At 40.7% G+C, this 14,047-nt stretch overlaps 1 protein-coding gene across 1 annotated transcript; it reads right to left on the bottom strand.

Annotated features, from left to right (window-relative positions):
* Positions 1 to 3,666: 3,666 nt before the first annotated feature.
* On the bottom strand, positions 3,667 to 4,212 carry LOC110932929. Its single transcript, XM_022176181.1, has one exon. The coding sequence runs from the start codon at positions 4,210 to 4,212 to the stop codon at positions 3,667 to 3,669; it is 546 nt and encodes a 181-aa protein (XP_022031873.1).
* Positions 4,213 to 14,047: the final 9,835 nt, after the last annotated feature.

The following is a 14,047-nucleotide window of genomic DNA, read 5'->3' as shown; positions in this document are numbered from 1 at the left end:
TTAACAGAAAGAGCATTGTATATCAGGAAAGGTTTTTGCAACGAAACATGTTTGCAACGGTTTTGGCGACAGAAGATTTGAAATGTTTTACAACAGAAAATTTGCGACCGATTTGCGATAATATTTACATCACAATCCGCCAATCCATCGCAAAATTATTTACCGAATTTAAGAAATTTTTTTCAATTTTTATTTATTTAAATATATATAAATCAAATAGATATATAAAAACACTAAACAAATATATAAAATCCTCTTATTATGATCATACCAATTTTGGCGACCTGCAATGAAGTGGTCATGTGCAACAAGGCGATGTATATGGAGGAAACAACAGTGGAATGAATGTTATACTTAAGCATGTATCTCACTAACAAAATATTATTCAGTAAGATTGAAACAAATAATATATTTCAATTTCAACAAAAACCTGCATCACATGTTGCTTCAGTATTGGGTCACTTGACATGGATGTGCATCTAGATCAATCATTTTCGTATATCCAAAAGTTCTAAGACCTTTCAACAACGAAATGCTATGGGGAAGATGGCTAATAATTATCGAAATACTCACTTGAATCAACATTTTTAAACATTCTACATCTTTTAGGTTCTCGGGTAGTTTCTTGAGTTCGAAACATACATTAAGGTCAAGCAGGGCCGGCCCTAAGAATTCATGTACCCTGTTCGAGCTCGAAAAAACGTGCCCTTTGGTCTTAACTAAATAAAAAAAATTTAAACTAGTTTTTCATACAACTTTGAACCGTTGACAAAAATATAGCATTCGATAAACAATGCAATTAACAAAATACAAAATATAGTATTCGAATGAATGACATACCGTAAAAACTAATAAGCTAATAGCTAACCAATGATTCGTGAAGCTCTCCTTGCATTCTTGATAGCAAATTGGTGAATCAACTCTTCACAGTTTATATCATCTAAGATTTGGTTCTCGATATCATCTAAGACTTTGCATAGCACCCTTTTGTGACTTCACCAATTCATCTTGTCGTTTCCTCTTTTGACGTTTTTGCCATCCGGCTGCTTGTTTAGGAGCCATTAACGCCTAAATAATCATTAATCAACAAAGTTTGTATCAAATTAAGTTAACGCCTAAATAATGTTCGACAATCAATCCTAAATCATAATTTACTGAATAAATAAATTCGACATAATAACTGAATAAATGAATTCGACATAATAACTGAAATCGAAAATCAATCCTAAATCATAATTTACTTATACATCCAAAATAAACAGATTATTGATGAATTTGATAACAAAGTTACAAGTGATATCAACTATAAATCATGATTGTGAAATACTGATTTACCTGTAAATTCTAAATCATAATTTACTTATACATCCAAAATAAACAGATTTACCTGTGAACTGATCCGACAATTGTTGTACTGTTGTGACTGTGAAATACTGAAATCGAAGGCCTGCTGGCTGTGTCTCTGATCGAACAACACCTAAAAAATGGCAGAATGATGTTGAATGATGATCGAATCGATGGAAGGCCTGCAGTGCGAGTGTGCGACGTTTCTGTTCCTGCCTGTTTCCGCCCATAATTCTCTATTTCTCCTTTTTTTATTAGTTTTTAGAAAATATTTGGGTATTGCGCTCGCTAACCTAATGGGCTAAATAGTTTAAGCAAAATGATTTTTTTAAGTGGGCCTATGTTAATATTTTTTTGGTTATACCCTATTAAAAAAAATTTACATATATAATATCGGATTTTTTTTAAAAAATTATGTGCCCTACGAAATCACGGGCCCTGTTCGGTTGTCCTCCCCGCCCTCCTTCAGAGCCGGCTCTGAGGTCAAGCTCTTTGAGGTGTTTTAACTTACAAATGCTGGGGGAATATCTCTTGTCTTGCTATATCTTAGACTTAGTTTAATCGGTGGTTCTTGCTGGATTTCAAGAATCAAATCGAAGAAACACCAAGTTAATCTGAGGATTCATTTGTGGGATTGGTCTCGTTCAAATAAGGTTAATCTTAATTCTTCCTCGATCCATTATTGCTTAACCCTGCAAAACAACACAAGGAGGAGGTTTGATGGGTTCTCCTTGTAACCACCATCCAGCGTGAGACTAAGAACTTGTTTTGAGCATAATGAGTGTGTGTGTGTATTAGGTGAGAGAGTGATCCTTAAACCTAGAGGTGAAGTCCTCTATTTATAGCCGAAGTGAGTAATGAAGGAGATGGGCCGATGGGCCTTGGGCTCGACGTCGACATCAAGAGATATACCATTTGTCCTCCTCGACACAACCGTTAGTGTTGCAGGTAAATGGGAAGATGGCGCACGTTGAATGGATCCACGTGGCCTGGCAGTTGTCCTTGTTGTCGGATTTGTCATATGGAGATTATGGAGCAATGATTGGCGCACTTACAGTTGTGAGAACTTAGAGAACTCGGCTTTCTCGTGCGAATTTTGTCCCTATTTTTTCACACCCCTATATTAAAATGTTAGAAACACCCCTATATTAAAATGTTAGAAAGACAGCCGTAAAAAAATTTCGAAGCAGTGTTTTCGGCCCCTTACAACTGCTGTAAAAAGCTGATGTCAATGAGCTTTTTTACCGCATTTACGACTGCTGTAAATGGAAAAAAAACTTTTTTTTTTTTTTGAAAAAAGTTAATTTTTTTATGATTTTTGAGGAAAAAGTGAAAAAAAAACCTTTTGTAAGGCCGAGTTTTCTAAGTTATCACAACTCGTATGCGTTTTAATTTTACCCTAACCCATATATACATATATATACTACAATTATCAATTTAGGTGAATAGTAGTTTGTTTTTTTCTTTATTTCTTTCGTTCCTTTTGCTTTCTTTTTGTGTTTTTTTTATACTTTTACCTTCAGTTTTCAGGATTGACACTTACAGCCACTTAACTTTCTAAAGATTTCGTAATCGAGTTTTACGTATTTATTTTATGTACATGTAGGAATAAATTCAAGTTTTTTTTACATTCCGACGTAAATTTTCACCAGAAATGAGTCGGGTCAAATATAATATGTACGTTTTCTGTTGTTCTACGTTTTGACGTGAATTTTATTTTACTTTTACGGAAATGAGTTAGGTCAAATATAATACGTTTTCATGATTATTTTTATGTACATTTCTAATCGATCTACATTTTAACGTAATTTTTTTTCGGAACGTCGCAACAACGCACGAGTCAATTTACTAGTATACTAACAAAAAAACATCTACATGAACATTGAATTTGTTTGGTCAAACTAATATTTTTTTATTTTATTTTCAATATTGTCATACACATATTTTTTAAAGAAACGAGCCAATACCATCCACACAACATTGGTACCGTTATTCGTGGTTATGGTTTTTTATACAAGCTGGTTACGATATTTTTCAATTCATTTACCAAAGTGATATTGTCCGCAACGTATTGTAACTCACAACTTGTGGTTTTAACTTTTATATAATTAGGTCGATGCTATTGTAAACAATATGTTTTGTTTCATGCATACACAGAATTCCCGTCGCATCCCGCGGAAAATCTCTTTAGTTTCCATACATTTTGCCCTCAACAATTTTTGGGCTAACTTCACGCTTCATCATTTTTTTTTGAACGGCATCAACTATATATAAATATAGAGAACAGTAAGAAGCTGAAATTACAAGCGAAAAATAAAAAAATCAAACAATCGAGGCAATATCCAAATCTACCCAGTTTTTCCACTCCAAATACACACCTTTGACTCTACTTTTAACCCACAAAAAAGAGTCCTCCTTGATGGACTCGACAATCCTCCGCACCGGCTCCATGATCCCGTTGAATTCCTTGTTATTTCTGGCAAGCCACCACCTCCAGAGACAACACAAAGCTACCAGGTGCACAGCCCGTTTCCACCTCTTAGACCCGATTTGCGACTGAAAGTGATTTAGGATCTGAGCAACCGAAATGTCCTCGGTAAGAATGGGAATTTTCACCCAACGACAAAGGTTCCACCAAACGCTCCTTGCCCAAATACAATCAGCGAGCATATGGTCTGTCATTTCATCCCGGAGCGAACATCTGCTGCATTTGACTTCTAACACCCGGATGCCCCATTTCGCGAAGGCAACTTTGGCCGCTAACTTTCCCGACTCCGCCCTCCAAGCATGATAATTGGCCTTTAACGGAGCCCATACGTTCCAACGAAAATTACCCCCGTCCGTGAAAACTGAAGCCTTTTTGTCCATCTCGTCACGAATACTCTTAGGAGAAAACTGCACACCTAAACTATTCGCCCAGACCCACTGATCCTCTTCATCCGAAATCTACAACCCGTGTAATAAACTCATGAGATTTCCTAGCTCGGCCCACTCCACGTTAGAATTAGGATTTTTAGACCAACCCCAACGCCATTGGTGAGACTCCCCAATAACTTCAAAACAATAGGAAACCGAAGCTACCTTGTCAGATGCAATTTTGAAAACATTAGGAAACATGTTTTTTAAAGTCCCGCACCCGACCCAGTTGTCGAACCACATAAGCGACTTCAAGTGCCGACTTTCGCTCCAAGCGGTCTTTTATGCTAATTCCCATCTTCCCGATGCTGCCGCTATATCCTTCCACCAACCCATGATATTTTTGTTCAACGACACCATTTTATTCGCCTTCACTGGGCCGTGTATCACTGCAATTACACGGGCCCAAAGTTGTTTCGGATCCTCACGTATTCGCCACCACCATTTGGCAACCATAGCCAAATTAAAGGACGCTAGACCTCCCATCCCTAGCCCTCCTTGTCTCTTTGAACGCAACATTTTATTCCACCAATACCAGCAAATCTTAATCTTGTTACCCACTTGACCCCAGACGAACTTTCTCCTAATCCCCTCAAGAGTTTTAAGAACCGCTTTTGGAGCCTTAAAAACTCCCAGGAAATAGAATGATAAGCTGCCCAAGACGGACTTGGCTAGTGTCACTCGACCCGCGAACGAGAGAGTCTTAGCTTTCCACCCATTCAGCCTTTCATCAAATCTTTTTATAATCGGCTCCCAATGTTTCACTCCGATGGGGAGCCCCAAATAAGTGAACGGAAAAGTACCAACCCCGCAATTGAAGATGCTCGCCACATCATTAATTTCGGAATCGGTTTGCTCTTATCCGGGTTAACATTCAGACCGGTGAGAAGGCTAAAGCACCGAAGGAGTCTATTAATATTTTCAGCATTATGAGTAGACCACTCGCAAAGAAACATCACATCATCCGCGTAGCTTAGATGAGTGAGTGTTAATTAATCCGTAAAACGCAATTAATGAATGTTGCCTAGCTTAAAGTCGATTGTTATGAAAGTTAAGCTAACTTCAAAGACTATTGAGAAGATGAAAGAAGTTGGTTCGGTCAAAAAAATCACAAATTCGTAACTCGAATTAAAAGCAGAAATCCGAAACCGAATTCAAATTTAGGTAGGTTTGATCAAATTTGGTATTTTAAATCCAATATAAAGAATGAACACCCATAGTTTAACCCATGTGTTTTTTTAGTTCTTTGACCAGTATTTAGCAACTACACAAAGTCATGTACCGAACAAAAACTCGTGTATGCATCTCACTATCATATTTTGCTATCCAAATCGGTTATTTTTATTGAATATTAGAATTTTAATTTTTTAAAGAGATTTTGAACCTTAGCCAAATTCATATTAGATTTAGAAAACACGATTTGAATTAGAAAAAAATCAAATTCCGTTAAAATTCGAGTTAATTTGAACCAAACATAATTTGGAGAAAGAACGTAAATATATAATAAAACTAGGTTATAACCCCGTGTATTACACGGGTTAAGTAAATAAAAAGTCAAATAGTTAATAAGGAAGATTTAGTAATTATAAAACGATATTTTTAAGACGCTTTTCTGATATCCAAACAAAATTTTGTGTCATGTATGATCAAATCTTGTGATGTTTGTCAAACCATCGATTAGAAGATAGACTGTATCATCGACTTTCTCACGAGTTTTAACACTCATGTGAACATACATTTAATAACCAATTGGGTATTTAAATAATAATGGTCTTAATTTATTCCTTCTAAAAAAATGTATCCACTTAACCGTCATGTGAACATACATTTAATAACCTAAGTTTTATTTAAATAATAGTGGTCTTAATTTATTAGTTCTAAAAAAGTGTACCCGCTTAACTGAGAAAACTAACCCCCATCCACTCCAGAGACTATCCGAGTAACAAACTGTCAAACCACATTAAATTTAAGAGTAAAATGCATGGATAGTCCCTGTGGTTTTATAAAATACCACCTATAGTCTCCAACGTTTGTAAAATGCACGAAGAAGATTAAAACGTGGCTTTCAAATGGATTGGAGTTATCCAATTTTTATTCTTAAAGATTAGTGTATTGACAATAATGATCCCTCAAGTTTATTTTTCTATATTGATCTATGGATATTCATCAAGTTTCGTCACAAGTAATTCATTTATAGATTTTTATTTAATGCCTCAATATCATCAATAAGATTTAAAAAAAATTGAAAAAAATGTAACTAAATTTAATAATTTAAATTAAATAATAATTATCTACAATTAAGGAATTAAGATATAATTTCTAACCTAGTAATTAATATAAATAAATAATAAGATATTTTATGGAACTTTATCCGTAATTTCTTAAATGTTTGAAACATATTAAATTTAATAATTTAAATTAAATAATAATTATTAAATAATAATTATATATAATTAATGATGGTCTAGAATAATGACAAGTGTCCCTTCATTGGTTTCTTATGAGGTTAGTTAGGGGCCAAAAGAGTTAAAAAAGAAGACGTTGGGGGCTCAGATGTTAAAAATAACATTTAATGGATGAGGTTAGTGTTAGGGACCAAAAGGGTTAGAAAGAAAGATGTTGGGGGCTCAGATGTTAAAAAATTCTTTTTTGAACCACAGGGGCCAAAATCGTAATTTACTCTATTATTTATTTGAATTAATTATTACTTTTATATTTATTTATTTACTTAAACTAAATAATATTAAACTAAATAATAATTATCCATAAGATATTAAACTAAATAATATTTAGTAGAAATATTATCTATAATTAATTAGAAAATATTAAATTAAAATAATAATTATCTATAAGAGATGCCCTAATATGATGACAAGTGTCCCAAAAGTGGTTTCTTTTATTATATAGTATAGATATGTTACAAGTGTGGACAGCTAGGATTTTCTGATTCGGTTGAGGACTTGATAACTGGAATTTTATTTGGATCGAATTTACATAAACCAGTAACCTATTTCAAAAACCTAAATATGAATTTGAAGAACTGGTATCGAAACAAAACCAAAAACAGAACCAGAACCAGGGTCGGTCCTATAGTGTATAAAAGTAAGGCTGCCGCTTAGGGCCTCCACCTCCAAGGGCTTCAAAATTCCTTTTAAGATTTGATAACTTTCAGTTGAAGAAATAGCGATTAATCTATCATTTGAAAGATGATCGAACTTTGTTTGTAGTTGTAATCTCCAGTTTTTCATACTTGTTTGCAAAAATTTGCATTTAGATTTAATTAGATCTGGACTTCATCAAGATAAACATTAAAATTTGGTTGATTTTCCAAGTATGTAATTTTTTATTTCATCCAGCCTCACAACTTTGCTACGTAACATACATAGCATAATTGTCGAATATCCAACCTCCGGATGACGTTAGCTGGATCTTCGGTGACGTTGAGAGCTCTTGTCCTTCCTTGCTACAAAAGAATAAACCGTTAGCCTCGCCACGGGGGACCCCGGGAGGGGGATCCGTGACCAAGCTCCGGCGTGAGAGTAAGTAAACTTGCCGGATGAGGTAAGGAGTATTTTCCGATGAAGGTATTCACCGGAAAGTTCCTATCTTGGTGTGAATCTAATTAATGAGTTATGTGTAGTAAATACGAGGAATGTTGGTCGGATTTTAATGAGAGTAAATGAGAGTAGTAAATGAGAATTTGGCCGGAGATTATACCTGCCTTTGCCTTATCCTTTCTCTCCCTTATATAATGACATGCCCTTATCTCTAAGAGGAGTGTCCCTTGTGTTATCCGACGGTTATTGTGATATCTCGGGAAGGTCAGACACGTGTCTGACCCCCCAACGGTGCGATGTCTTCCTTCATTAATGCATAGCCGGATAAGTACAGTGATGGTGACCGGATGCTCCTCTTATCAGGCATTTAATGAGCCTGCTATTCCTTAGTTGTTTTCCCGCTCAAACGAAGAAGGAACCTTGGTAAGCAAGGGTATTTCATTTAGTGGACTCCTGAGTGATTGGGCTCCCAAAGAGAAAGGCCCAAAGCGGGTAAAGTGGGCTTCTCCACTGGCCCGTCGTCAAGTCATCTTTAGTCCCTGGTTCTGAGACCCGAGGCTCATGATCCAGGGCTGAGTCACAACCGCTTAAGAGAGATGGTTTTTCTTTTGGTGGGCCCACTCCTGATTGGCTGCCGCTTACTGTATTTGTTTAATCATGACATCGCCGATTTTACTGGGGCGGGAATTAACTCCCCAGTAACACGTGCCTTCTTTTTAAATTTTGAAGAGACCGCTGATGTGACGGTTACTTGTATGTCAGCGGTTATCTTCTTTAAATACCCCCCTTTCAATTTCTTCCGACTTCATACTCAAATTCTCCATCTTCCTTTCTTTCCCTGTAATCACCTTCCCCATTCACCGTCTCTTCACATTATGAGTCGTGGTGGCCGATCGTCGATAAGGTCTATCTTAACGGCGAAGGACCTGAAATCTTTCGTCGAGGCATATAATATACCGGATCGGTTTTCTCCTTCCTTACCTGGCCCTAATGAATCGGCAGAATGTACGCCGGATAGGATACCCATTTATACTCTTGCCTTTTCTTCTTGTGGGGTCCGATACCCCCTTTCTGCCTTCAAGCTTTCTCTGCTTCGTCATTTCGGTGTACATTTCTCACAGATTCACCCTTTGGGGTTCATGAGGGTAGTTCATTTTGAACTGTCCTGTGCCGCTATCTCAGGGGAACCCTCCGTCCCCTTGTTCTGTATGTTTTACCGGCTTATTTCCGATGGTGACTGGTTTACCTTTGCTAAACGTTAGAACAGTGTCTCGAGGCCTTGCTACAACTTTATGCCGACTTCTACTTATCCAAAGGACTGGAAGTGCAGGTTCATCTTTGTCTCTGCGGCTATGTTACCGGAGTCCCCTGTGCCAAAGGATCTTGACGCCGCTATCGAGGATGTTGTCCCCACCCTTTCTGCAAGCGAGACCGTCCAATGGAAGAGGATGTGTAACAATCCAACGAGGGCTTTTACTTTTTCTGAGGGGATGCTTGCTATGGGTGGTTTGAGTCCTTCCTACCCAGTTCGTCCAAGGGCCTTTTTTGGCAAGAAAGGTATTTCCTTGTTCCTAGTTTGCTTCTTACAATCATTTCCCTTTTTTATGCCTTTGGGGACCCATAGTCATCTTTAGTGTCTTGTGCAGAGATAACTTTGTGGCGGCTTCTCCAGGGTGATTCTAAGGATGTGAAATACGTGGTTGATGATGAGGTTGATCCCCGGTTGAACGCGGAGGTACAGGTCACGGGAGGATCTGTCCAGGCAGGAGGCTTTGTTGCCCCGGGTGGATCTGAGGAGGATCCTTCTGGTGGGGAGGAAAGTTCTCCCGACCTTCCTCCTATTCATCCTTCCGGTCAGAGCGACGATGAAGAAGTGGAGATACATCTAGTTCGTAAAAGGAGGTCTGCCAGTCCCCAGCCGGCTCCTGCACCACGCAACATTCGTCAGAGGCTTCGGAGTGCTAGTGGTCAGAAACTTCCTCCTCCTTCCAAGGCTGCTTCTGACCTTCCTCCCGCCGGGGTCAAGGGTTCCTTGTCCAAGCATTTAAAGTCCTCAAGCTTAGTGAGTGCTCCATTACTGGTAAGTTATCTCTTTTCTTCTTCTTTCTTTTTGTGTCATTTCTGATCGTCCCTTCTTCTTGCTTCTTAGGGGAGTTCCCGGGAGCCTATAGAAATTCCAACTGGTCCTTCTCCTTCCCGCATCCGGGACAAGGCCTCTGAGGTGGGGGTAGCTCGCTTTTCCTCGGCTTATGAACTTTCTTCGTTACATGCTACTGGGACTAGCAAACCTACTTTTCAGGAAGGCCTTGCTTGTCGATCCCCCCTTGCCCCTCTGTTTGCTGATGCCATCCCCACCACTTATGTTCCCAAATGGAAGGTAACTAGTTCTTCTGTGATAGGGACTCCTGAAGCTGCCAGGGACTTTCTGAGTCATGCTGTGCCTCCCTCGCATAAATTTGTAAACTCTGCCCTGAGGGATGATCTCTTTGAAGATCAATACAGCATGTCTTTATGTGAAAGCTTCTTTAGGGGTGCTGGGATGCTGCAAAGGATTGACGATTTGAGGAAAGCGAACGAGGGACTCAAGGCTGAGCTTAAGGCTTCCCAGTCGATTGTTGCTGGGCTTAGAGGCCAGGTGGTTGATGCTGAGAGGAGGTTACAGGAGGAGAAGGTGCATAGTCTTCTCCCCCCCCCCCCTTTTTTTTTACATATACGTACTCACTGACCCTTTGTCTAGGGAGCTGGGGTTATGCTTGAGAGAAAGGAGCGGGCTTGGGAGCAGGAAATGGCATCGTTGATCGCGGAGAAGGAAGAGCTTGATGCTGAGCTGAAGCATGTGAGGGAAGTCGGTTCCGTTTCCCAGGAGCAGCTTAATGCTATGTATGCAGATTATGGGATAACTTCAGATGATAATCAACGATTGGCGGGGGAGAAGCACTGGTTGATTACTGAAGGTTTTGGGGCTTTCCTTACTGCTGTTGCTCAATCAGAAGACTTTAAAAGCGGTTTGGAGGAGGTTTATAGGGCCTATAGGGATGTTGGCTATTAGGCGGGATTGAAGGATGGCTATGTTTATTCTGCCCAAGGCCTGGGCAGGAAAAAGACTCCTCTTTATAATTCCAAAGCGAAGAAGAGGTTGTCCAAACTGAACGAGGAGTTTGGGCGTAAAACCCCGGCCATCCTTGCCAAGATCCTTGAGCATCCCTTGATTTCAATTGATGAACTGAAGGCCCTGTTCTCCTCCGCTGGTCCTTCGTCTCCGCCGTCCCTTTCCGGGGGTGATCCCTAGTGAATTCTGAACACTTGACAAACTTCGATATGGTTGTAATAACTCTAACTTACTTTGGGATATTTGTATGTTTTGCTTGACTTTTTTGGATGGTCCTTTGTGTTGGGGACCATCTTGACCGCTAATCGTATGGCCTATGGTTATGTATAGCTCCCCTTCCGCTTTGTTACCTGTTCCTTGTCTTGTTTGTCTTGTTTTGCAGGGGTTTTCATCGAAGGCTAGCTTGGCGATTCCTTGGAGACTTTCAAGCTGCTTTAGCGAGGAGCTACGTTTTCATTTTGCCTTGCTGTGTTTGTAATCTTGTATATTGTTAATTTTTGCCCAAGTTCTTGGGGCTTCTCTTTGTATGTATATTTTGTATTAAATAAAGCAGATTCCCCTTCGTAGCTTTGTATACACGGGTGTGTTTGCATTATTTGTTTTTGTTGTTTGTTTCGTTAAACTGTGATTGTCTGTTCGAGGCCAATCGGTGGACAAGTTTATAATGCGGTGTTATGTTTTTAACTTGTTTTTGTCCGTTTTAGGTTAGCTAGACCTTTATTAGCCCCACGGCCGGGCTTTTGGCATGCTTTGAATGCCTTATACACGTGTGTTTGTTTGCTCTATTTTAGATTTAAAGGGTGTTCATAGGCACGTCTGCCCAGGTATGGTTACCCATAGTTTCCAAAATGGGACATTTTCGTCCGGCTTTCATTTAATCTTCGGGGGATTTATACTTCGCAACATAGACTGTTTACAAAAGCTTTACTTTCTGAGGGGAAAGTCCCCGTACACATAGTTTACCTACTACAAAAGTGGCTCTTGGCCGTTTTCTCCTGGGGGTATGTCCCTTACACGTAATACTTCCTGAGCTGCATGAGGTTCCAAGTCCTGGGGACCTCTTTTCCCTCTAATGTCTCCAACTTGCATGCTCCCTTACCGTTTGCCCATGTGACTCTGTATGGTCCCTCCCAGTTGGGGCCCAACTTCCCGGTGTTTTCCTGCAGACTGGCCTCGTTGGCTCTGAGGACCAGGTCCCCTAGGACGATGTTGAGTTTCTTCATCCGGGTGTTGTAGTAACTCGCCAGGAGTTTTTTTTGTAGTGAGCTTCTTTCACCGCTGCTATCTCTCTTCTCTCTTCCAACAAGTTCAGGTTCATCCTTAGATCCTGCTCGTTCTCCTCATCCCTCAGCTTCATCCGGGCGGTTTGGGATCCGATCTCAGCAGGGATCATAGCCTCCGTTCCGTAGGTAAGGCTGAACGGGGTCTCCCCATTGCAGCTTTTGGGGGTGGTTCGGTATGCCCATAACACAAATGGAAGTTCCTCCAGCCAGCCTTTCTGTTTCCTTCCAAGCCTGCCCTTCATTCCTTCGATAACGCTTTGGTTGGCTCTCTCTACCAACCCGTTGCTCTGGGCATGGGTAACAGAGGTGAACACTTGTTGGATCCTCATCTGCTCGCACCATGGCTTGAAGGGTCTTCCGGCGAATTGAACCCCGTTGTCACTCACCAGTTCTTTCAGAACCCCGTATCTGCACACGATGTTATCCAGCACAAACCGTCTCATTTGATCTCCAGTGATCTTTGCCAGGGGTTTCGCTTCGATCCACTTAGTGAAGTAATCAATGGCCACCACCACGTATTTGACCCCTCCTGGGCCCTCTGGGAAAGGCCCAATTATGTCGATGGCCCATTTCTGGAATGGCCAAGATGTCGAGACCGGGACCATAGGGTGTTTGTGCTGGTGGGTCATTGGTGCATGTACTTGGCAATTATCACATTTCTTGATTTCTTCAGATGCCGTTTCGTACATTCGTGGCCAGTAGAACCCTGCGTTCATTGCCCTTCTTACTACCGTTCTTGGTCCTGAGTGCATTCCACATATCCCCTCGTGCATCTCCCTGACCACATATTCGGCCTCTTCCATGTCGATGCACTTCAGGGACGGACCCAGATACGACCTTCGGTATAGCTCCCCCCCCCCCAATCAGTTCATATTGTAGGGCTTTGACCCTTATTTTTCTGGCCGCCCATTCCCCTTCGGGTAGAGTCCCGTCCTTGAGAAATTTAATGATTGGGGTCATCTATGTTTCCTGGGAACCTTCGATCGTGGCCACTTCCGCTGTGTCAAGGGAGGGGGATGTCAGGACCTCTACTTTGACCTCCTTCGCGAGATGGTCGAATGCTACTGAAGCTAACTTGCTGAGTGCGTCAGACTTCCTGTTCCTCCCTCGAGGGATGTATTCTAGCTTGAAGGTTCTGAATGCCTTAGCTGTCTCCTTAACCTTCGCCACATATCGAGCCATGATGCTATCCTTGGCTTCATATTCCCCCTGGTACTGCTTTACTACCAACTGTGAATCAGTACTGGCTTCCACGTGTTTTGCTTTCATCTTCTGTGCCAACCTCATCCCTGCTAAGAGGGCTTCATACTCGGCAGTATTGTTGGTGTTCTCGAAATCCAACCTTATAGCATACGTCAATTCGACCCCCTCGGGGCTTACCAGTGTGATGCTTGCACCATTCCCTTCTTCACTGGATGCTCCATCAGTGAACAATTTCCACACAGCCTCGTCTTCCCTTTTTTTTCTTCTTCCTCCAAAGCTTCCCACCTTAGTAGCTCCCTCTCTTCGTACTCGGGGACTTCTGCTAGGAAGTCAGCCAGTATTTGTCCCTTCATGGCTGTCCTGGGCTTGAACTCCAGAGAATGCTCCCCCAATTCTACAGCCCATTTGGCCAGTCGTCCCGACTGTTCCGGTTTTCTAAGCACTTTCTGGAGGGGTTGATCAGTTACTAAGGTGACCTTATGCCCTTGGAAGTACCTCCTGAGCCTCCGAGATGCAAAAACTAGGGCCAACGCAAGTTTCTCTAAAGGCATGTATCGTTCCTCGGGCCCCTTAAGTGTTCTACTGATGAAATATATGGGGATCTGTTTCCCCTCCCGTTCCACCATCATGACCGT

This window comes from Helianthus annuus, chromosome 4 (assembly GCF_002127325.2).
Source record: "Helianthus annuus cultivar XRQ/B chromosome 4, HanXRQr2.0-SUNRISE, whole genome shotgun sequence".
Taxonomy (NCBI): Eukaryota; Viridiplantae; Streptophyta; class Magnoliopsida; order Asterales; family Asteraceae; genus Helianthus; species Helianthus annuus.
This window is presented reverse-complemented; position numbering and strand designations above follow the sequence as displayed.